This window comes from Ailuropoda melanoleuca, chromosome 7, assembly GCF_002007445.2.
Source record: "Ailuropoda melanoleuca isolate Jingjing chromosome 7, ASM200744v2, whole genome shotgun sequence".
Taxonomy (NCBI): domain Eukaryota; kingdom Metazoa; phylum Chordata; class Mammalia; order Carnivora; family Ursidae; genus Ailuropoda; species Ailuropoda melanoleuca.
Genome location: NC_048224.1, coordinates 73,007,880 through 73,034,333, shown reverse-complemented (window position 1 = coordinate 73,034,333; position 26,454 = coordinate 73,007,880). Strand labels below are relative to the sequence as shown.

Here is a 26,454-nt window from a genome sequence, read left to right as displayed (position 1 = left end):
AGACTGGGGCGCCTGGGTAGCTCAGTCAGTTAAGCGTCTGCCTTTGGCTCAGGTCATGATCCCAGGGTCCTGGGATCGAGCCCTGCATCACGCTCCTTGCTCAGCAGAGAGCATGCTTCTCCCTCTCCCTCTGCCTGCCGCTCTGCCTACTTGTCCTCTCTGTCAAATAAATAAAATCTTAAAAAAAGAAAGAAAAGAAAGAGAAAAGAGAAAGAAAAGAAAGAAAATCAGACCAACAAAAAAATTAAAAGTATGATTGCCTCATCAAAATTGCTAACTACATGGGAAGATATGGGGCATGCAGGCCAGTGAATCAAGTGGTTCACTTGAGAAACAGACCAAAAATATACCCCAGAATAAAACGAGAATAATCAGTTGGTAGTTTTGTGGGGTATTCACACTACAAATACAGATTGTTTATTTTCTTGTTTTGAAAGAGACAAATCAAAATTTTTGCAAACAAGAAATATAACATGGAAATCATTTAAGAATTACTCTGGGTGGTAACATCAGGTTTCATCAAAGATGATTAATTATAACCAGCTTTTTTTAATCTTCCTGTAATAATTGGAAGAACAAAGACTATTCCCCAAATCTACAAATGAAACTCCATTTTATGACATAATTTAATGTCAAGGCAATAGGAACATGTCACCAAAAGATTCCAGAGAACTATGTGAAAAGTAATGGAACTTTCAACATAGGCATAAAATAACATACACATAAGGAAAATATTTCATAATATGTGAATAAGAGACCCTAAACTATTTTTACGGCCTAATCAAGGGGTCTTGGGAACCACTAAAACTTGAAAAGAAATTTCATGTATAGCTAGACCTCAAAAGTTAGTCACATCCTAAAATTTATCTGGAAATTATCTGAAGGAAAATACCATCATTAATTAAGCGGCTACTATCTGCTAGGCACCATGCCAGGCATTGCAGATAAACAAAGAGGTAAGGCACAAACATGTAAATAAGTAATAGTAACACACCACCACATCTGTAACATTCAGCTAAAACTACCACCGTAAGAATTAAAGAGCCACAAATAATGCTCTTTGCTTATCTGGTTGACAGAACCATAACACTTTTAAAATAGTTACCTTTAGTTTAAATTCAAGTTGGGGTAAAACTGAGAGCAGCAAATGACTATCAATATTATAGAGCTCCAAAATTAAGTCAAAGACATGCTCTGACAAATCGCTGATAGATGTTTTCCCAAGCATCAGAACCTGATTAAAAAACTTTTGAGAAAGAAAATTTATCATTAATAGAAATGCCACGGATAAAATGAATTTTCTAAAATCTTAATTATCATTCAATTAAATTCATTATTATTCTGTACAAAGTCAAACTAGGGTTATCAAAACATTTTCTAACAGTAAGTGGAAAACAACTATAAGCTAGTTCACCTTGTATATGAAATTCACCTTATACACAATAAAAGATAATTTGTACTAATATCAAGCTGATAGTATGTTGATATCAATCAACACTCTACCTACCAAATGTACTTTTTTTTCCATTACGGTACTTACTGTATTTTATCCTGTAATACAGTTATATTTGTGTACATGTCTTAATTTCCCTACTAGATAAATTTCTTAAAGTCAAGGGATCACACCTTGTTCACCTTAGCGTGTATGGGAGACAACAGCATTAAAGACAAAACCTTGCACCTTCATAGAAGGGGCTGATTCCATTTTTAAAATATGTAATTTTACATTTATAATGCAATATAACCTCTTCCTAATCCTTTTTGTCTTCTTTTATATTCTGATAAACAGCGTATACATTATGTGCAAAGTTTACAGCTAATTAAAATTAATTAAAAGCACACATACACACACAAATTAAAATCTAATTAAAAGCACACATATACACACACACGGAAAATCCAAATTTGAACAATTTTGTTTCTGTAAGGAACAAGCTATAAATAGTTTCCACATTTAGATCATTTACCATATTACTACTAAAACTGGTAAAGATACATGGCATAATGGTCCAGTTTCTTTCTATTTAAAGTCTTCCAAATTCATAAAAAATTAACCCAGAGCATATACCACATATTCTCAACAATATCTTCCGTTTCCTTAAAGAAGTAGTTTAAAGATTTTTTACACTACATAAGCCCTGATCTCTCCTCTCAGTAACAGTTAACACAACTTGGCTTACTATATGGAAAGTACAAAGTCAAATATTTCAGATTTCTATGTCTTTTCTGCTTGCTTTAACTCTTAGGTTATTCTTAAATGAAGTTTCTTATGTCTATGAACCTGTACAAACTACCTAGCCATGAAGGGGAGAAAAGAACAAATTCTATTTTACTTTTCTTTCTTTACTGGTTTTAAAAGTAATTTGTTTGTTGTCCTTGTTGGAAAAGACATCATGACATCAAAGATTAAATACTCACTCAGGCTGAAAATAAAATGACTGTTTTCATTCACAAATTTTTTCCTGTTTAAAAATAGTTAATCTAACCTTTCCTTAACAAGACCACAATAATCCTTTCCAATCTGGCCACCTTGTCATGTGATATAACTGACCTCTTTATCAGTATGGGGAAACCACATTTGAAAATTAAAAAAAAAAAATGCTGTAGTCTATTAAGTGTGCCATAGCATTATGTCTTTAAAAAAAAAAACCATTGACATACAGTAATTTAAAAATAATTTATAAAAAATATTATTTAAAAAAATTAAAAAATAAAAGATAATTTATTCCTGGGGTGCCTACGCGGCTCAGTTGGTTCAGTGTCCAACTCCTGATTCTGGCTCAGGTCATGATCTCAGAGTTGTGAGATGGAGCCCCACACTGTGGAGCCTCCTTAAGATTCTCTCTCTGCCCCTCCCCACCTGCTCATTCGCACACGTGCACACTCACTCTCTGTTCCTCTCACTCAAAAAAAAAAAAAAAAAAGTTCTGATGAAAAATAAAATAAATAAAATTACCAAGAAGTGATTCATGCAGAAACTTTTTGATACGTCATTACATACTTTTTGTTTCTGATAGTTTGACCTTTTCAAAAAATACATACACTTTTTAGTTTGTTAAGTGACACATTTTATTTTTAAAAAATAATCTGTAACACCACAGTGATTTAAGTCCTAAATATTTAAGAATCACTATAAAGAACAAACTTGAATGTGTCTACATCATATCCCTGATAGTGAAAAAAAGTAGGTAAAAAAGAGATAGAAATGTAGTTATTATTATCTCAGCATCCTACCTGTATTTTTGCTTGCTAATTCTCTATTAGAAAGATAAATGAATAATGGCTACTACATGTACAAGTTCAAAAAAGCTGAGAATTATTTTAATATTGTAATTCATTTTATCCTACAAGACAATTAAGTTCACTAGGTCAAAGTTTGAGGTAGAAAAAAAGATGTATAAGGGAACAAAGGGGGGGAAGCAATTCTTAATGACTTCTTAGCTAACCATTAAATAAAGCAAGGACAAAAAAACAAGAGATCAAACAATGGACCAAGTACTGGGAATAAATATACAATTGGAAGTATGCTCGGACTATTCTACTAGCCTTGTACCTCTCGCCCCTCATCTTCTGATAAAGATACCACAAGAAAGTATGGAGAGGGCTGCTCTACTTCTGCAGGCAAGAACTAAGAACAGGCAATTAACATAAGGTATTAGTGACAGGGAAATGTAAGCACCTGAGATTGCTAAAAGTATTTCTCTGGTCCTTTTTCTTTTAGCTCTAATTATAAGTATATTCAAACATTAACATATGCTGAGAGAATACTATAATGAACCTAATCGCCTAGCTCCAACAAATACCATCGTTCCATCTTGGACCTTTCTTTATTATCCAAGCAAATATTTCTTTCCCCAAGTCTAGAAAAGATATTAACATGGGATAGTGTTATTTGTTTGGTTGGGGGGGGGGACAGGAAAAAAGGCATCAAAAAAATTTAAGTGTTCCCTAAAAAACATCTGGCTTGGTAATACCGATTTAAAGAAATGACCACCAGGAGGAGCTCACCTAGTGTATCTAATGGGCCATGAAGACAGTCATTCAGATGCACTTGAAGCAAAGGAAAAGGGAAGGCTAATTAATCACACACAGAATGCTTAAGTCTCGGTCCACACACTTCAAAAGCCATTAGGTCAATAACGAAAAAAAACTCAACCCACTCAAGCCAACCAATTTATTCTGGCCAATAACCAAGAGTCACAAAACTTGCAGAAATCATTATTTAGAATTCCCTGCCAATTTGGAGCTATTAAGAAAGATTACACAATTTGTCCAGCTTCTGAAAGTTCACCCTCCAAAATAATTTCCTTACAAATCAAATACATTTTTCCAAATCATCATGTGTTTAGAATTATTTAAGGCCATATGCCAGAAACAAAAACTAGAATTTACCAAGATACTGTTCTATAAAGTTTGTTACTTTTTCAAAGCACAACTTTTCATGATGTATTTTATATACCAACTTCATTTTTTATATACTACAGGAAATATGCTCCTTCAATAAACTTCAGGAAAATTATATACATAAGTGATTATAAAGGACTTTGTTTCTCACTTTATGCCAAGAGACAGATTTATATCCTTTACATATTTGAAGGTGGGTGAAAAGTGGAAAGTAAGTAGAGAGAACTCCTACATAATTCCAGAGGCCAACATTAACACTGTGTTCTAGATTTGTTCCAGGAGGCACCACTCATGTGAATACACTCCATGTGAATGGTGTCCTCTAGAGCTGTGCAAGTCAACAGAACTATGGAGAGAAAATAAAACTTAAAATAAGCTTCTATCAGTGAACCAATCTATCAGCTAAAATACACTTCTGAAAATAGCTAAAAGATGGTCAAGTGTAAATAAGCAGATTTGGGATAATATTGGAAGGGCTCATTTCATCTCAATTCTTCCCCTTTTTCAGAAAAGGCTAATGTACAGAAATCTACCCCAAGGACAGCAAGAGAGACAAACTGTCATCAAATTGCTGCCATTCATACTTGCCTTCAACTTTAAAGCCTTGATATTAGTTCATATCTACTTCTTGTACAAATCAATTTAATCTCCAAAAAGCTGTAACTTCCCTGAATAATGAGAAGTTCCATATGTTTTATCTAATTACATTTAGTTCTATTTGTAACATTAGAAACAGTGTATCTTGCTAAGCAAAATAAGAGCTATTTTAGTTCTTAAGCAATTTGAAAGAAGCAAATGAATGAACAAACAAGGTGAGAGCTAACCTTCTATATAATAATTAATGAGAATAATTTTAAGGAGAAAGAAAATATATTATTTAGTGATTAAAACAGTACAAAATTTAAAAGTATGTACCTGCCAAAATTTTGCTTCTAGCTATCTTTAAAATGTTGGCTAATCCTTCTGACAACCAATTATGAGAAAGACTTACATTGGTAATATATGGTTCAATAGCTTGAGCTGTCCTCTTCAGTAAAGCCTTTGCCAAATCATATGCTTGCTTGTTTAAATTCTGAAAAACATAAACAATATCTATATTATATATCTCTAACTATGAAAAACAAAATATTAACTGTATTCCAAAAAGATACTCCTGAGTAAATGAATGATGAAACTAAAACTCAATTAGAATAAAAGAGAAGGCAAAGCCACTTTTCTTCTTTTGAGACTAACTAGTCTACCTAGATCATAAGCTCCCTTCCAAGAAAGGATAATTATATTCTCTTCCTATCTCATTCACAGCATAAGGTAAACCACATAGAAAAGACCAATAAATGTTTATTAGAAGAGGACACAGTCATTCTAAACCCAGTCCCGAAATCAAATCAGCTCAGCTGAGTACAAATACAGGTTGTTTTACCCCAGGTCCAGAAGAACCAAAACATCCTGAAAGAATGAACTGGGTTCTAATGTGAACAAGAATAGAGGGCCCACAGGTGGGGAAAGATGAGAGTTTGGGGCAGCTATGGGACAGCAGATATACTCAAGCACATCTCAGAGCATAGATAAGGTCAATGATACAACAAGAAACATAACAAACAGTAAAATATGAGAAGAAAAAAGGTACAAGAAAAAATATCATAAGAAAACATGTTTCTAAGAGATTCTGATGATGACAAAAACAATCAAGACCAAAGATCTAAAAGAGAATTGCTCCAATTTAAAAACATTACAGGAAACAGTATCTACACTGTAGATATCCTGAAACTCACATTTAGCATATTTTTAGATTTACCTGCATAGATGCTTCTATTGAACTATTTCATTTCCAACTGCTGTTTAGTATTTTACCATATAATATACTACAGCTTATTTACTCATTCTCCTATTCACAGACATTAAATTGTATGTCTTATACATGCTTCCTTGGACATATAAGAAATAATTTTCTGTAAATTCCACCTCTGCCATTTTTCACATGGGCTTTTTTGTCATTTATTTGTAGTGTTTCTCTATAAATTCTACACACTAAACCTCTGTCAATTTTATGTATAACATATCTTAGCCTATATTTGTCTTTTCACAATGTTCATGGTATCTAAGAGAAGTTTCTAGACTTAGTGTAACCAAATATATCAATATTTTACTATTTGGCTTGTGCTTGCTGTATCTTTCTTAAGAAATTCTCCTCCACAATGAGATTTAGATGTTGCTTTATATTTTCAAAAACAAATTTAAAGATTTTTCAGATTTAGATCTTTATTCTACCTGTAATTTATTTTTATGTATGGTGTAAAATAATATTATCTCCCATATGGATATCTGATTGTCCTAAAACCAGTCATTAAAGTGTCTGTTATTCCCTCCAGTGACCTATAATATCCACATTCTCAAGTTTCTATATAATTATGCATCCACTTGTAAATTCTCTATTACTTCCATATGTCCCTTTGTCTATTACTGCCTGATTACAGTCAAAGGGATATATGGAAACAGTGTCTTAACACCAGGTGGTAGAATTAAGTCCACACTTTCTATTCTCCTTCAAAAATGGTTAGCTATTACTGGCCATTTGCTCTTCAATGTGAATTTTAAAATCAGTTTGTCAAATCACCCACACACAAACCTTCTCTGTTGATTGGATTATCTATTCCTATGCAGAAATCTGGCATCATTATGATACTGAGTTTTCCATCCCATAAATATAACAAATCATACAGCATATTTAAGTCTTTATACTTTTTAGTCAACTATAATGATTTAACATAAGGCTGCACATTTCTGTGAAATTTCTAAGCAGCTCAAGTCTTTGTTAACACTACAAACTTATTAAATTACACTAACAGCTTTTCACATATTGAACTTATATCTAGCACCTTGCAGGATTTTATTTGTTCTAGAAACTTATCTGTATATGATTTTGTGTTTTCTGCACATTATCCGCAAATAATGTTTATTTCTTCTTTCTGATCCTTTTATCTTTTATCCCATTTTATTCCACTAACATAAGACCTTTAATTAATGCTGATTAGAAATGGCAGTGTTGCCTTTTTCCTGAGTAGAAGTGTTACTAAACTTCAAAAAAAATGCTCCAGCATTTCACCATTAAGTACAGTGTCATATATTCCCTTATCGCTTTATGGAATTTCCTTGCTATTTCAAATTAGCTAAGAGGTTTTATAATAAATTATACTGAATTTTATCACATGGTCTTTTTCAACATCTATTGATACTTTTTTCTTTTATCTGTAAATTTACATAAAAATCTTAGTCTATTGTTAACATTTTCTAATGTTAACCCATTCTTAATTTCCTAAAATAAAGCCAGTTTGCTCATTATCAGTATTAGTTTATACCATTCCAAATGCTACTACTCTATGTTGAATTTATGTCATTATAACTTTAAATTAGCCTATGATTCTTCTTACTTGCTTGGTTTTGTCTAGTTTCCCTATGAAGATTATATTCCATTCATAAAGTAAATTGTGGAGCATTTCTTCATTTTCTATAATCTGGAAAAGTTTGCTTGATATTAAGATTATAATGCTATTCAAATGATTAGTAGGTATCTCCTGACTCATTTTCAGTTCTTTTGCGGTAGCTCTGTGTTCTACTGCTGTTGCTTTTATTATGGTTGCTATTGTTGTTTGGGAGGAAGGGATTTTGTTCATTTTATGGATATAGTATTTAAAACCAATTAGATTTCTTTTGCTGGTTAAAGGTTATTCAAGATTTTCTCTCAAGACAAATCTGGCAAGTTATACTTTCTAGGAATTTCCTTTACCTAATTCCAAATATGTTAGCATAAAATATTCTTCATGGAATTACCCTTTTATTTTTTTTAATGTCTGCAGTTCCCATTTCATTCTAAAACTGTATATAGATACCATCTCCTTTTTCCTGATTCAACTTGCCAAGGATTTGTTTATTTAATACATTTTTCATATTGCCAGCTTTGAGATTCTGAAGTGTCACTTTTTTTTCTTTTAAAAATTTTATTTATTTATTTATTTATTTAAGAGACAGTGAGAGTGAGAGAGAGAGAGAGAGAGAGAGAGCAAGCGAGCATGAGCCAGGGGAGGGGCAGAAAAGCAGACACCGTACTGAACAGGGAGCCCACTGAGGGACTCGATCCCAGGACTCTGAGATCATGGCCTGGGCTGAAGGCAGACACTTAACTGACCGAGCCACCCCAAGCACCTGTCACTATATTTTCTATTTCATTGATCTCTGTATTTCATTCTTTTCTTCCTTACATACTTTGTATACTCTGATATTTTTATAACTTCTTGAATTGGACACTTAGCTAATAAAATTAGATTTTAAAAACATTTTAAGTTGTATCCCACAAGTTTTAATATGTATCATTTTCATTATTGTTTCTAAATATTTTATAATTGCCCATTAGGATTTATTCTTTCAATAAATTATGGTTGCTATAAACTTGTTTTTGTTTCAAATCCTCAATATTCTTATAAACTACTGATTTACTTAATTTATAATCACCGGGAGAAGTGTTAAAATGGCCCGCCAAATTGTTTGTTTCTTTCTCTTACTTAATAATTCTTTCAATTTATACTTTATATATTTTCAGCCTATGTACATGCAAGCTTGAATACCTTCCTGAGAACTAAACCCTTTACCCTTTGACAAATTCCTTCTTTACACAGTAAAGACCGTTACATCTAATATCAGTACAAGCTGCTTCAGTTTTCTTTCAGTTAGTACATCCTGGCAAGTCTCTTTTACATCCCTTTAAAAGCTCTCAACATTTTTGTGACAGTATTTTGTTCTTATCTCTTATTGAACAGCTGGATTATTTTCAATCAAATCTGACAATGTTTTAAGTTGTAAATTTACACCATTTACATTTACTGTAATTCTTCCTTTTACTGTAACCCTGAAAATTTTAATATGAATACTTCGAGTTAGAAGTTAATCAATAGCTCTATACTTTTGACCACCACCAAGATTAGATCACTCATTAACTCCATTAAGCCATTCAATCTTATATGTTATTCATATTCAGTAGTTCAGGACCATTTTGTTAATCTCTTTAATCATTATAATTACTATTGCCACTGTTTCTTTTTTTTTATAGATCAGTTCTTATTGAAAGCTTTTCTTTGTTCACTATTATGTCTTCTTTCTTGCTTCTTTTAATTCAATTTCCATCATTCTACAGCACTCACATAGTAGTTCTTTCAGGAAGAATCTTGACAAGTAAATATTTAATGTCTTAATTTCACTCAAATTGTATATACAACTACACACACATACACACACAAATGCACAATTATTTTTTCTTAGCACTTCGGAAATACAGTTCCATTATCTTCTGGCATCTATCCTTGCTACTGAGAAGTGAGCAATCAGTTTAATCATTATTCCTTGGTGAGGGCTATGCCTTTTCCTTCCGGGTGCTTTGCAGATTATCTTTGGTTTGATGTTCTATAATTTCTACAGGATGTTCTTAGACTGGGATTTGTTTTTATTTATTCCTCTCATGACACTTGTTACTTAACCCATAAATTCATGCTTTTCGACAGTTCTGGAACATAGTAAGCAAATTCCTATTTAAACATTTCTTCCCCACTTTCTACTTTGTGTTCTGAAATCACTACTTAATATATTGGTCCTTTTTATTCTATTTTTCATGTCTCAGTATCTTCTATGTTTTCTTTATCTCACTTTATCTGTGTAATTTCCTCTGATCTGTCTCCCAGTTCTCTAAACATCATTTTATAATCCTACAGAGATCTTAATTTCAATGACCATATTTCATTTCTACCTTTTTCCTAAACTTCTCATTTCATATATCTAGCTATCATGTTTTTAACTCTTATGATGTCTTCGATCCCTTTAAGCATATGTTATCTTAAATTCATTTAAGGGTATTTATTATTTTTATCTAATATTTATCTGAATTTTTAAGTCTATTTGCAGTATCTGACTTTCAGCATTGATGGGCTATCTTTGAGAGTCTGGGAAATATTAAATTATGAGGTCATTTCCACTGAAGCAATATTTGTATAAATGTCATATACCTATAAAACTTAGATTATATCTTGCAAAAAGGTCTTCAGTTTGCACAGATCTTTATACTGGTGACTGGTCCCTCTCTTTAACCTCTCTTTTGTCTCTTTCACAGAACCATTATTTATTTCCAACTGTTTACTGGAGAGTTAATCATTTTCAAAGGACATGACACACAAACACACAACTTGATTAACATCACCCAGGGAAAAAACACTGTCATCAACATATCCTTTTGTCTACAAATTAGTAAAGAATTCCCTTTTAGGGGGGCGCCTGGGTGGCACAGAGGTTAAGCGTCTGCCTTCGGCTCCGGGCGTGATCCCGGCGTTATGAGATCGAGCCCCACATCAGGCTCCTCCGCCATGAGCCTGCTTCTTCCTCTCCCACTCCCCCTGCTTGTGTTCCCTCTCTCGCTGGCTGTCTCTATCTCTGTCGAATAAATAAATAAAATCTTTAAAAAAAAAAAAAAGAATTCCCTTTTAATTTCACCCCTCCTCTCCATCTACACTACTGTTGTTTTCCACTTAAGGCTCTAACTGGTTTCAGCATCTCCTGACATATAAAGTTTTGTGACAGCATGGAAGTAGCTATCACTCCTGAAACATACTCTATACAAAACTGAGTTATTACAGATATTTTATCACATAAACTACGTCTATTTAAGTAGTAACAAGTGTACCATGTTTTATTAAGCATTAAATATGACTAATATTAATATTAACCAATTAAAAAAGGTTCTCCAAAGCTATGGTTGAAGCAGGAAAAATTATATTTAGAGCATAAGCACAAACTCTTGACCTTAATATTAATGGGCTTTAGACATACTTCAGTATATATTGCTACTTACCTTATGGGCAGGTACCAGATTTACCAAAACTGTATCCAAAAGCTCCTGAGATACTGTATCACCTTCACAAATAATAGAACTCATGAGGTCTACCATGTGCATATGAACTTTCTGATTGTGGCCATTGCTGAAATTCAAAATAGATATTATAAACTATACAGGATTTACTCATAACATGGTGTTGACAAACACTACACTTTATAAAACATGATATTAAAATATTAATTAAATCAAATTCCATATATTCATTTAAAGATCCCCTCTCCCAAATCTTACAGTGGTATCAAAAATATATTTTTAAACTACATTTCTTGGATTACTTTTCCCTAATTTTAACCAGTCTCACAATCAAAAGTAATTAAATCAAATGTCATCTTTAGTTTTACCTTAAATTCAGAAAATCAAATTGCTTTGAAGTTGATTCCAATAGGTAATATTAAAGAATACACAAAAAAAAATTCAGCTATTTACATGAATCAGAGAGTCGGTAATATTTAATTAAAAGGTATAAATATAATCCAAAAATATTTTTATATTGGCTACAGATTGCCTTATACCATTCTTGTGTATACCTTATAATACAAAGTTAAATTCTATTCATTTTTAAAACACCTATAAAAATAATGTTAATGAGTTAAGTTACAACTCTTAGCCTTCCATATATTCATCATAACAAACACAGTTTATGCATATTCAACTGTAAGTTCTAAATTCTTTATATTTAAAAAAATGTTACATGCCTAGTAAAATAAACTTACTTTATAACTGAAAATAATGTTCTGTATAATTGGGTAAAAATTTCATTGCTATCTTCCAACTCAAAGCATATGTTATACGACTTGACCCAAGCAATGTTCTAAAAATAAAAAGTAAAAAAAATGAAAGGTAAACACTTTAATTAGTAAAAATATACAAGCACAAAAACCAATTTAAAATGTCTTCTTGAGATACATTGCTTACCTCAAGTAAGTAAAAATACCTATTGAATTGTGGGCTCTTTGTGTCTTCTAGCCCCTTCAACTGCCTTGTTATAAACATAAATATATCCTTCAAGAAAGAGAGACAAGGTATTATTTAGATTATGAATGCTAAATGAAAATACTCACTAACCTCCTAAAGCTAATTCAGTACTCATGTGTACTATCTACCATAATAAACTGTAAAGAACCGCAGGGGGTGGGGGGATGACAACACGGGACAAGACTGTATCTGGCTGGAACTTTTTAAAAGAACCTTATCATATAAAACATTATCATATAAAACACTAAATTACTTATTACCTTTCACAGGAAAATAGTAAATAATTTACCATGATCTTAGAGAATGAAAAACTTCATCTTCAAACAAGTTAAAAAACTAAACCCAAAAACTAGTAAACCAAAATTTATCCTATTATCAGTATAACAAAGGTTATATTTATAATGCTGTATTAGTATTACATACTAATAACAAAGGTTATACTAATAATGTGACTGAGAGCTAATTAGGTTTGCTGGAACAGTACTATACAGGTAATTTATACAGCAAAAACACAGTTTAGGAAACTTAAAATTCCAAAATAAATCACCAAGTGAAAAGACAATAGATCACAGAAACTTAGAAATTTTAAAAAGAACTGGAGAAGTTAACTTTCAAGCTATCTACCTAATCATTATAATTGTTTTTTTCCCCACCATTTCTCAATCTATCTCTATCTGTTGGCTTTTGATTTTTTACTACGTCTTCCTTTTGTACCTGGATAGAGATAGGTTCAATGTCCCTTTAAGGCAATTTTTATGGAGATGATGTTCTTAATATTCTGGAAAAGGGTAAAATTATAAAAGCTAATTCTGCAAAGAAATCATGCTAATCAGGGGCAACTGGGTGGCTCACTCGTCTGCCTTCGGCTCAGGTCATGATCCCAGGGTCTTGGGATCGAGGCCTGCATCAGGCTACCCCCACTTGACCGGAAGGCTGCTTCACTCTCTCCCACTCCCCCCTGCTTGTGTTCCCTCTCTCGCTGTCTCTCTCTCTCTCGCTAAGAAATAAAATCTTAAAAAAAAAAAAAAAAGAAAGAAATCATGCTAATCAATAAGTAAATATAAATAATATTAAATAAATAAAAAGAAAAGAGAAAAATGTTTCCCTTATAAGTAAAATGGTAAGAATATTTTTAAAAGGGAAGAAATATGCAGTTAACTGACTAGCTTTTCAAAAGAATACTATGGTAAGTACATCCTTCAAAAATGGTTACTTTGATAGTAGTACTGTACAAAATACATCTTTTGTGAATAAATCCTCCTAGTGTGACTAAAAGAAAACCATGTGCCACAATGACTATCTGGAGACAAAAGACAACAGCCACTCATTTATAACCTCTCCAACAATCACTGACCTTACACATGAAGCCAGGTATATAAAAAGGGTTTTCTGATGACGATAAATTTACAGTGGAAATATGAGCATCAAAGTGTCACAGTTTTCTACTATTGCTACAACAGACAAAGAAAAATACAAACTTTGTGCTAATCAATAGTGAAAACTACTCCATACATGTTTAGGGAACACCCTGGAAAAGAATAGTTTTTAAGTACTACCCCCATAAAAGAAAAGAGTCACTTAAAGAAGACAAAAAAATTTGGGCAGAAAAAGTTAAGATACTGTAAATTTTTCAGCTATGGAATAATCCAAAAAGACTCTACTTTAATCGCAGCTCCTCAATATTCTTCTTATAAACTGTCCTGTTATAAAGAGAACAGAGAGGTAGGTACTCTTTGGGGAGGACTTTTCATTACCCCAAAGCCCTGAGAGGTAGAAGAAACCTGTAGCAGCACTCTTAAGACCTTCCTCCTCATAAGAATGCCAACAAGACCCCAGTAAGGAAGAGCCCACAGGCCATCTCCAAATTAGAGGTCTATAACTAGAAAACAAAACATATACCTGGGTACACAACTCCACAGACCAGCTCATGTTATCTACTTAAACCTCTGACCATTCTCAAATTTTATATTTCAATTCTACCTTCAGGTGACAAATACTGTCCCTATCCTGAGATTCTTTACCAATTAAAATATTAAACAATCATGCCCAAACCAGTTTGGGCATTCCACACCAGAATTTTGGCAGACTTGATCAAATGAGCAGGTTCCTCACTCCCAGTTATCAGGAATCATATCAGGACTCTTTTTCATCACTGTAAACCCAGTTCCTAACATATAATTTAACATCAATACTTGTTAAATGAAATAAACCTATATTGCCATCATTTTCTCCACACTGGTATTAATCATCTTCCTATAGACTCATTCTCTAACCCACAATTTCCACAATATCTCTTTCTTTTAAAGATTTTATTTATTTATTTGAGAGAGAGAAAGAAAGAAGAGAGACCACAAGCAGAGGGGCGGGGCAGAGAGAGAGGGAGAGGGAGAAGCAGACTCCCCACTAAGCTGGGCTCGATCCCAGGACCCAGGGATCATGACCTGAGCTGAAGGAAGATGCTTAACTGACTAAGCCACCCAGGCACGCCCACAATTATCTTTTATTACTAATGGTTTTTCTAGTTTTCCAACCTGTTTTATTCAATACCTTTTTGCACAGCTCTAGTTATTTCACACTTTCTAGCAGCTGGATTAATCATGCTATTCCCCTTTTATCATCTTTTAAAGATTTTCTATTCATATGGCTTTACTTACAACTACTTTAACCAAGTACTAGGTGTCTTTTCTACCTGTTCATTAAAATTTTGTTCACTGTATTTTCTTCCAAGCAATTCACACCACACACACATTAGGATTCATAGAGTATAAATTCAAGCTTATACTACATACTATGTTTTAAATAACAAAAACGGTCTTCAGTATAGATGCTCAAAAGGGGAAAGGGAGTATCCCCCCCCCCGTGTTACTGAAATAGAACTAATGATAATATAATATAAAAAGTATAGAATACACTGCACTAATCTACTTCCTATCCTAAAGATCAAAAATTGCTTTACAAAAGTAAGTACTAAATGAGGGGTGGGGGAGTTCTTTAAAAAAAAAAAAAAAGAAAGAAGTTGTTTAACAAAAGACTCCTGCAGTATCTAAATACTTTAAGTCCCAATTTAGTTACAAACATAAATGAAAGTATCAGTTAATCTTGGAAGTTCCTTAAATCAATACTTGCCTTTAGTTTATCAGGGGATGTATAAGGAGCTTCAGGAGCATAAATCCTGAAAATATCAGCAAGGCAGCAGGCTACCAGTAAGCGAACATCTTTGTCAGGATGCTTGAGGAAAAAATCTGAAGCAAGATGTAAAGCTAGGTTTAAATAAAGCTCCTTTTCTTCTTCAGAGTCCTGGTCCATATCCATGAAAGTTTTCACAACCATCTATCCAAAAACAAAATAATGAAATAATGAAATCCTTCAGGCAAAAATAGTCATTTGAAACAACAACCATATTAACCGCAAAGATTAACTTCCAAATAAATAATATACAGTACTTTCATTTTTCCCCTGTAAGTGTCTGAGAGAAAAGATCCTTCTCAAACTACAGGAAAAATAATTTTTCTTTAAAAGGGTAAAATACTTTTCACGTGCCCATCATACCCACTAACCAGATAAAAAGTTTAAAACTAGCCTTACGTGGCCTTTCTGTTCTCACTTTCACAAATGGACTAAAAGGAATATGTCTGTCTTAAAAAGAGCAACCCCTTTTTATAATGTATCTACTCCTTTTATTATACTTCTAAAGAAAAAAACCTAGGAAAAGAAAAAAACAATTTATTTTTCCATCTGACCCATGAACCACTCCAGATACATGGACTTGTATATTTGGCCAAAAGACAATAAACAGATTAAAGAAAGGATGATGAAAATGTATTCCTGAACGGTAAAAAGCTACCACGAAGTGACTACCATAGCATCCAACAAAGTATTTTTTGTGCCACAGTAAAAGAGAACATGACATGGACAGTTTATTAGTAGGATTCAAATGGCATGTATGGAGTAAGCAGAAAGAACCTATAAGAGATGGTTCCTTTTTCAAAAACATTTATATCAAAAAAGTAGGACAGAAATAAAAATGGTGAGGAATGGTACTCGTTGAATTCTATGACGAGCTTTTTCTAATTTCGGTATTAGTTGCCACAATGAACCCTCGGTCCACACTATTCTTACCTCAAATGAGGCTTTAAATTGCCTAACTTGACAGGAATACACATTTAAATAACCCTAATGGAAAGGTGACCATTTGGCATCCACTAGGTGGTGCTGCAAATACTAATCAACAAGAGGGGCTGGCCACCAACTATCAATTTACCTATGACTTGGTCCTTGAAAAATATAAGGATTTCTACTCTGCTATAGAGCTCGATTTCTGAGTAGTAAGTTCTCCAATGCCTTCCTGGGAAAGTGTTCCTCACAGGGAGGTCCCTCAGTTCTCCTATGCCAGATGCCAGAACCAACTGTAAACTAATCCTTCCAGTCTGGCACTATAGTTAGTTTATGGGTACAAGGTCCAGGACTACTCTCCTCACTTTCTAATTTTATTCTTTTAAGATATATGCTTTGATGGCTTAGGCATATCATGAAAAGAGACAAAGAAAAAAAAAAACCTACATGCAGGAAACCATGTCTTTTTCTAGAATCTGTTCACAAAAGAGAGGTTCAGTATATTTTGAATAGAATATTACAGGAAACTCTAGAAATTAAATAAATAATAAATAATGACACCTTACATGTTAACAAACTTTTAATTTATGAAACTTACTCCTATAACAGTACATATCAAAAATAGTACTGTCAGCCCACATTAAATCCTTTTTATATTTCTCTAAGAAGATTGCTAAAAATAGTGGGTAAGTGTAAATTAGATAAATAAATGAAGAAAAAGTATATTAACTAGATTACTGCTGGGCATAAATGTCTAAAAAATAATGAAAACATATTACAAACGCTAAATGTGAACACTGTGGAAATCATTCCACCAAAACTAACAACAAAGTTTACACAAGGGCTAGATACTGAGAATTCCTCAAAACTGTCTACAACTCAAATGGTGTTATTAAACTCAATTGCTCATGTATAAGTCATCTATTAAAGAAGATGTCTGAGGAAATAACATCTCTAAAAGATAGGAAATGTTGGGGCGCCTGGGTGGCACAGCGGTTAAGCGTCTGCCTTTGGCTCAGGGCGTGATCCCGGCGTTATGGGATCGAGCCCCACATCAGGCTCCTCTGCTATGAGCCTGCTTCTTCCTCTCCCACTCCCCCTGCTTGTGTTCCCTCTCTCGCTGGCTGTCTCTATCTCTGTCAAATAAATAAATAAAATATTTAAAAAAATAATAAAAGATAGGAAATGTTAACCAAGTATGGTTTCTTCATTTAACAGTTTCTTAGAAACAACAGAGATGTTTACCTATCATTGCTAAAATATAAACTAATCTGAGGAAATAAAGTATTCACTTCTCTAAAAACTCAATAGGTCAAGGGAATGTAGATACGGAGAAATGAAGTGTCACATGCAAAGGATTTGTAGCTTCACTATTTTTAACAAAACAGACACGAGTTCCTAACTAGCACATATCTAATTTTCATCTGCTCAAAGATGTCTTTTCCTTTGAATAAAAAAATGTGATATCTGACATTCTAATACTTTATGCACAAAACTAAGACTTTATGTGAAATTTATGAGTATTAGAGTCCTTTTCTTCTAATAAAAATAAACCACACAGCAACAGCTACAAAACAATACTTTGCTTTAAGGCTCCAGGGTCTTCAATGATTAATTAATGCAGGTTTTCCAGTCTTGAAATAGAGACAAATAATAATGTATCAAGCAACATAAATGTCTCAGTAGATACAATTTAGAATGGGAAAAAATGCTCAAAAATAAAGAACATCTCAACTAATAAATCAGCTTAGCCTTCTGCTTGGCCACTCTGTTCCTTTAACCATTTTACAATCACAGGCACCATCACTGCCCTGAACAAAAGGTAAAATATTGTTCAAACACATATAGAGACTCTAGCCATACACAGACCACCTCATCTATGGAAGGTCACCATCAATCCTGATTCACTGCTGCCATGTTAGAAGCAGAGAGAGAAGCTGAAAGTAAAGCTCTTTAACCTACTCTAAAATAACTTACAAGTAAGTAAAATACAGCCCAAGTGCTCAGTACAAAGACTTAAAACTTCCTTTCTTAGGTTAAAATGATTGTTTTTGTAAAATAAATGAGATATAGGACAAAGGAGAACTTTATACAGACAACAATGAATGTAAGAGTACTACAGATTCATTCTTTATACCCAAGTATAGGAGGCCCTAGAAAATCTAAGCTTCACCTTTCCAGTTGCTCTCCTATTAACAGTAGCTAAGGAAACCCTACAGTTCTTTACCTACTTCCACTCTCCTCGATCTTTTCCCTGCCATTTTTAGCTTTTATTTGTTTTTAAGGTGCCCAAACAAAATACAGCCTTATGTGATTTCCACAGGTAACCGCCCACCCTAAACAGATGCCCCAAAACATAACACAATTTTACTCACCTTTAAGCGTCTCACCATCTCTTCTTTAGATATTTTATCTGAGATTTCCTTGACACCAGGAGGATAAGTAATTTTTCCATCATTGGTTCTTGTCTTTGAATGAGCCATGATGGAAATATTTTTACCCCTAAAACAAGAAAACTATTAGAAGCAAACAAAAAAATAGGCATAAACAAAATTAATAATAAACATGAAAAGTAACCTGCCCCCCAACCAAATAATTTAAAAATACTTCCTAATTTATAGTAATTCACTTAATGAATTACTAATTAATGAAAAACATTTTATTAAGCATTTCCCCAATTTTTTTCAGTTGTATTTTCACTTCCATTTCTACTAATGGTTAAGTTGGGTTATTTGCACTAACCCTCCAACTACAAAAACTATAAGTAATAGAAAACAAAAACATCCAAAATAAGCTTATTTGTTAAAGCACCACAAATTACATGTCCCAAATAAAAGAGAATACAGGAATCCAGACAGGTAAATGGAGCACTGGAGCATTATATCCATTAACGCCCTGAGGGCATTGCCAAACCTGACAAATCTCGAGTTCAATTTTGGTGGTCTCATGAGGGAGGGGGGACAGAGGTAAATCTTAACCTGTCAAGGCAGAACATCAAATAAGAGACCCTCCTGACATTAATGCACAATACTACCCCCTCTCCAAAAAGGTAACATCCACAAAGATAAGCCAGAAATCAACATGAGCCCTGCCCTCAATAACAGCCACAGTGAACAGCAGAGAAAACTACCTCGGTAATAAGCAGAGCAACACAGTAACAGACGCAGCTAACTAGTTTTTGCCATAGGCTTGCACATTTGCTACAGTTCACCTTACCTAAGTTATCCAGAGAACCTCAACACATGAACGCAGTGACCCCGACTGGTAGTACTACCAAGCACCAAATGTAAGTCAAATTCCATACCTCAAAGAATCCCCACCATGAGGTTTCTAGGACAATGAGCATTATCAAGTCAAAAATAAGCAAGCACCTAAGGAAACATGGCACTATGTACAAGAATCAGCAGAAATACAAGGTACAAAGACAGGACACACAAAGACTTCAGATACTAGAATTCTCGAACAGTTTACAAAACTACTATATTTATTGTTTTAAAGAAATAAAAGTCTAAAATAACTCAAGGAATAATTACAAAGAGTAAACTAGAACAAAAAGTCGAACTTCTGAAAACGAAAAATGCAAAACCTGAAATTAAAAACTCAATGGACAAGTTTATTAGCAGATTAGAAAAAGCTATTAGAATTAGTGAACTGGAAGAGAAATCAGGAGAAGAAAAGAAGAAGACAAGACAGAAAAGTTTAACTTATGATTCATGGGAGTACCAAAAGATAAATGAAAGCAGAGGCCCCTATCTGAGTAGAACAGCATAAAATATGAATCCACAAATTCAAGAACCCACACAGAATTAAACTCAAAATAATAATAATAATTGTAGAAAACAAACAAAACCTTAAAGCAATCATATTACTTTGAAAGGAACGGTATTTAAACCAATAAATCAGCACAATATATGCCAGAAGACAGCAAAATGTCATCCCCAATGTGGGAAAAGAAGATAACTGCAAAGCTAAAGTTTACATCCAAGGAATATAATTTTCAAGAATATGATAAAATACAGACAAATTAGCCAAACAAAAATTGGAAGCTATAAGTAAATATATAGAGCACTTACAACATTGCTTAGCACATACTATGTACTTTATGCTATACATATATGATATACACAATCAGGTTAAAAAAAATCAAGATTTTAAAATTTCAATATAAGGAGCTTACAAAAAACATTAAAAATACATGGATATGAAATGCTGAAAGTAAAAGGATGAGAAAATATACCATGCAGACACTAAACAGTCCAAATGCAAAATAGGTAAAGACATGAACAGACATTTGAAGAGGAAATTCAAATGACAAATAAGCATATGAAAATGTTCAACACCATTAATCATCAGGAAAATGCAAATTAAAACCACAATGAGATATCATTCTATACTATTAGAATGGCTAAAATAGAAAATAGCAATAACACCAAATATAGGCAAAGATGTGAAGTAGCTGAATCTAGACACTGCTGGTGGAAATGTAAAATAATATAACCACAGTTGAAAATAATCTGGCAGTTTCTCGTAACACTGAACATGCACTTACCATACAAACCAGCAACTGCACTCTTGGGAATTTTTCCCAAGAAATGAAAGCCTGTGTTCATGTAAATCTGTACAAGAGTATTTGTAAGAGCCTTATTCATATACCCCAAAACCGGAAGCAATCCAAAGCCCTTCAATAAATGAATGGTTAAACAAACTCTGATAGATCCATACCATGAAATACTACTCAGCAATAAAAAGAACTGACTTACTGATACATGCAATAACTGTCACTTTGCTTATTGAAAGAGCCATAGTGTCATATAGCCAATGCTATACGGGTTCATTAATTTAACATTCTCAAAATGATAAAAAATTATAGACATGGAGAACAGATTAGTGGTTGCCAGTGTACGCAGATGAGGCTAAGAGGTAGCATTATGTAAAGGACTGTGAATTCCTTTACAATTCTGTGTCTTGACTGTGATGGTAATGACATGGATCTATACACAGGATCAAACTATACAGAACTACACAGAGACAGAGAAAAAAATATTATTCAAAAACCTGGGAAAACTGAATAAAATCAGTAATCTAATTAACAATATTATGCCAATGTCAACTTCCTTATTTGATATTGTACTTCAGTTACATAATATGTCACCACTGGCAGAAGATGAGTGAAGGGTTACAGAAGTCTATGTACTATTTTTGCAACTTTAAACCTATAATTATTTCAAAATAAAAAGGTTTAAAAGCAAACCAATCAACTGTATTCATATGGATAGCAAATAAAAAGTTTAAAAATACAATTTACATAGAAGAGCATAAACTACTTACAAGTTAATCTAACAAAAGATGTAACTTTTACAGAGAAAATCATAAAACTTTACTGACAGAAATTAAAAAACCTAAATAAATGAAGAGAAACCATAGACTGGACTGGAAATTTCAAATACTATAAAGACAGCAAATCTTCCCAGTTGATTATGTAGTCAATACAACCCCAATCAAGCCCAGGTTTTGCTTTTGAAAGAAACATGCAAATTTTTAAAAAATTTATATGTAAATGTAAAAGGCAAAAATAGCAAGATACTTGAAAAAAAATACTGTAAATGGATCTGTTCTCAAATATTAAAACCCATTATAAAGCTAAAGTAATTTAGACGATGTAGTACTTACTGGTGCAGAAAAATAAAAGGATCAATGGGAAATATCAGCCTAGAAACAGACCCTTCATGTTTTACACATGAAATTTAATATATGAAAACAGCAGCAGTGCATATCAGTAAGAAAAGAGCAGAGAGAACAAAACAAAAAGTTCCAAATATTGCCTAATATTTTAATAATATTAAGTCTTCCAATCCATGAACACTGGTATCTTTCTATTTATTTGTCTTATTTCTTTCACCAACATATTGCAGTTTTCAGTATACAAGTCTTTTACTTTCTTGGTAAAGTTTATTGTGAAGTAACTTTTTTCTTTTTGATACTATTGTGAAGGAATTCTTTTGTTAATCTCCTTTTCAGATAGTTCACTGATAGTATATAAAAATGTAACTGATTTTTGCATGTTGATTTTGTATCCTGCAACTTAACAGAATGTATTAGTTCTAAAAGTTTTTTTTGTAGAGTCTTTAAGGGTTTTCTACATATAAGATCATGTCATCTGTGAACAGGGAATTTTACTTTTTCCTTCCTAATTTAGATTCCTTTTATTTCTTGCCTTTACTTTACTGCCTAAATGCTCTGGGTAGGACTTACAGTACCATGTTGAATAAAAGTGGCAAGAGTGGGGATCCTTGTCTTGTTCTTGATCTTAAAAGGAAACTTCCTATTTTCACCACTGAGAAATGCAAATCAAGAATAAGGTATCACTTTACTCCTGTTAGGATAGCCATTATCAAAACAAACAAACAAACAAACAAAAGCTAACAAGTGCTGACAAACATGTGAAGAACAAAGAATTCCTGTACACTGTTAGTGTGAATGTAAAATGATGCAGCCACTATGGAAAGCAGTATGAAGTTTCCTCAAAAAATTAAATACAGAACTACCATATGACCCAGCAATCCTGATCCTGGGTATATATCCAAAAAATGGAAATCAATAACTCTTAAGAGGTTATCAGTTACAGTTCAATAAATCTGTTTCATTTTTTTTTAAGATTTTATTTATTCATTTGAGAGAGAGAGAGACAGCCATTGAGAGAGGGAACACAAGCAGGGGGAGTAGGAGAGGAAGAAGCAGTCTCCCAGCAGAGGAGCCTGATGTGGGGCTCGATCCCAGAATGCTGGGATCACGCCCTGAGCCAAAGGCAGACGCTTAATGACTGAGCCACCCAGGCGCCCCCTCGTTTCATTTTTTTTAAGATTTTATTTATTTATTTGACAGAGAGAGCACAAGCAGGGGGGAGGGGCAAAGGGAGAGGGAAAAGCAGGCTCCCTGCCAAGCAGGGAGCCCAATGTGGGGCTCAATTCCAGGACCCTGGGATCATGACCTGAGCCAAAGGCAGAAGCTTAACACACTGAGCCACCCAGGCACCCCAATAAATCCATTTTAAAAAAAGAAAAGATTGGGGCACCTGGGCGGCTCAGTGGGTTAAGCATCTGCTTTTGGCTCAGGTCATGATTTTGGGGTCCTGGGATCAGCCCTGCATTGGGCTCCCTGCTCAGAGGGGAGTCTGATTCTCCCTCTTCCTCTCCTTTTGTGATCTCTCTCACTCTTTCCCAAATAAATAAAATCTAAAATTTAAAAAAAAAAATAGAAGATTTTCAAGTACCCTCTGGGAAATAAAATGCTTTGCCCCATCTGCTGGGAAAAAACAGGAGTGAGAGGAGGGGGGGAAGGAGGAAGGAGGAGGAAGAAAAATGATGATGATGATGATGATGATGATGATGATGATGATGATGATGGCGGCAGCCGGTGGGCAGTTAGATTTCCAGAGATATGTCTGAGCTAGGGGCAGATCTGGGAATCCTTGATGATAGTTAAAACAGGGGCACAGTTGAGAGCATTCAGGAAATCTCGTAAAGTGAGAAGAGATAAGAGAAGACACATCTTTAAAATATGGACAAAAAAGAGCTTGCAAAGGAATCTGAAAATGATCAAAGAGGCAGGAAGAAGATGCAGAGAAGCCATATCAGAAAGTGGGGAGGGGGAGGGGGGGCACCTGGGTGGCACAGCGGTTAAGCGTCTGCCTTTGGCTCAGGGCGTGATCCCGGCGTTATGGGATCAAGCCCCACGTCAGGCTCCTCAGCTATGAGCCTGCTTCTTCCTCTCCCACTCCCCCTGCTTATGTTCCCTCTCTCGCTGGCTGTCTCTATCTCTAATAAATAAATAAAATCTTTAAAAAAAAACAAAAAGGAAGTGGGGGGGTACACCAAGTTTCAATTCAAGACAGGGAATGGCCAGCAGTGCTGGACTTGACTGAGACCTCAAGATGAAAAAACTATAAAGAATCCACTGAAGGATTAACTGTAAATTGGCATGAGGAATCTTACAGATGAAAATGTTCTAAAATTGAATTATGGTGATGATTGCACATCTCAGCAAATTTGCCTAAAAATCACTGAATTGCACACTTGAAACAGGTAAAATTTATTAATTTAATGCTATGTAAATTACAGTTCAACAAAGTTTTTAAAAGTTCTGAAATTTTTTTCGAGTTCTGAAACACTTTAATACCTCACCTCCCCCCCCAAAAAATGACATCATACCTATACCTAACACCTTATAACAAAATGAATTCCAGGTAGATTCGTGACCTAAATATAGAAGCAAAATATAAAAACTTTTAGAATATAATAGAGAAGAACAATTACATGACCTCAGGTTAGGAAAAGCAAGAACCAACCAAGGTCATGGCTGTGTTCCTTCAACCAAAGAAGATATTTAGCAAAGGCCCAGAACAAATATTTCAGGGGAAGGTAAATAAAATATGACAGGATTCCCAGTTTTCCACAGAACCTGGAATGCAAGAAAGTCTCTGCCTTGCCTTGACAGAAGTAAAAGATGATGTTGACCATTCCTAACAAAAGATACAAAACTGTGACCACAGACTGCAACTAAATAACGTAAACATGGTGCCTTTGTAGAATAAACTCATCCACATAGTCAAAAAAATTTGTCATGGTCAAAAATTTGTCAAGTGCTTGTTACTTGCCTAACTCTTTAGCAGTGACTATAGGGCAAAATGAGTAAGATGGATCTCAAAAAGCTATTCAAAAAAATCCCACTCAATAATTAAATCACAATAAATTCTAAAATTATTCCTAACAGAAATAACAAGCTTGGAAAATGTAAGATTGAAAGAAAACCTACTTCTGTAAGTGAATGGGAGTGAAGTTGGTAATAATATAGAACAAAAAAAGGACCCAGAAAACAGTTCGGAATGTGTCACTAATCTAGAGAAGAGTTCAGTATTCGTTATTTAGGATCTAGAAGTGTGACTGAAGGAAAAGGTGGAAGGAAGTAAAGGGAGCTAAGGAGGAAAAGATAAGAGCCAACAAAGGGGCAGGTCTACTCAGTATGCACTTCAGTTTTATAAACAACAGTACCAGGAGCAGATTTGAAATATCTGTTAATACATATAAGCTTTTCTTCAGAATAAGACATATTTACTGGCTTTGTCTACCAAGCGATGTACCTTAAAGTCTCAAATCTATAAGTCTATGATTAAACTTCCCCTGACTTCTCCAAGCAGAGCAAGGCTCCTCCCCCTACAGCTAAAAAACTTCGAACACATCATAATTAGCATTTATCACATCATATGTAGTGAACTTACTCTATGGTTCTCTTACTAGGTTGTAAGCTCTGTAAGCCAAGGGTAGTATATCATTTTTACACTAGCATCTATTATAGAGCCTAGCACAAAGCAGGTACTCTGGAAATCCTTGCAGAATGAATGACCAGAACTATTCTAAGAAATGGTGGCTACAACAGGCAATACAAACCACAGAGAGGCAAAGTCAAATACAGTAAAACCAGTTAGGAAACTGCTACAAAATTCCAGGTAAAGAGGAGGAGGTGACTGCAGGCAATCATGGGAAAACAAGAAAATGGATTCAAGACTTACGCGTGATTTTAAGAAAGCAGCAGGGGGGAAAAAGGAATAGAGAAGTAGAAGATGGTTACAAGATTCAAAGCCTTTCTTCCTGAAAGTCAATTACTTAAATATTTACTGAGACTTTACTTGGTGCAATATACTACACTAGACACTAGGAATGCAGTAACAAGCAAAATATTAAAAAATCTCTACCCTCATCATAATGGAGATAGGGAAAAACCAGAGAGAGATCAAGTCTGGAGGAAAAAATTGGCCTAGAAGGCAACTAAAAATGTAGATCTGAAGTTTTAGAGAAAAATCAAGGCCAGAAAATATTTTAGGACCATGTATAGCTCATGTTTTATGAATTTACAAGATCAATTAAGAAAATATGTAGGATTAGCTAAGACACCAACACTAAACCTTGAAGAAATATCTATAATGATATGGGGAGGGGATAGGAAGAAAAAGAGAACAGAGTCAGAAAAGGTAAAAA

The 26,454-nt window shown here is 33.9% G+C and overlaps 1 protein-coding gene across 5 annotated transcripts in view; it reads right to left on the bottom strand.

The window, feature by feature from the left end:
* PDS5B (PDS5 cohesin associated factor B) overlaps positions 1–18,954 on the bottom strand; it is a 124,479-nt gene extending 105,525 nt beyond the window's left edge. For all 5 annotated transcript variants that reach the window (XM_034665053.1, XM_034665054.1, XM_034665057.1 and 2 more), the window contains exons 1-7: positions 18,799–18,954; positions 15,437–15,640; positions 12,251–12,337; positions 12,049–12,146; positions 11,291–11,417; positions 5,396–5,476; positions 1,106–1,246 (exon numbers count right to left, since the gene is read on the bottom strand). In XM_034665053.1, coding sequence (XP_034520944.1) covers positions 1,106–1,246; positions 5,396–5,476; positions 11,291–11,417; positions 12,049–12,146; positions 12,251–12,337; positions 15,437–15,640; positions 18,799–18,906 — 846 coding nt within the window. In that variant the 5' untranslated portion in view covers positions 18,907–18,954. The remainder of the gene's footprint in view (positions 1–1,105; positions 1,247–5,395; positions 5,477–11,290; positions 11,418–12,048; positions 12,147–12,250; positions 12,338–15,436; positions 15,641–18,798) is intronic.
* Positions 18,955–26,454: the final 7,500 nt, after the last annotated feature.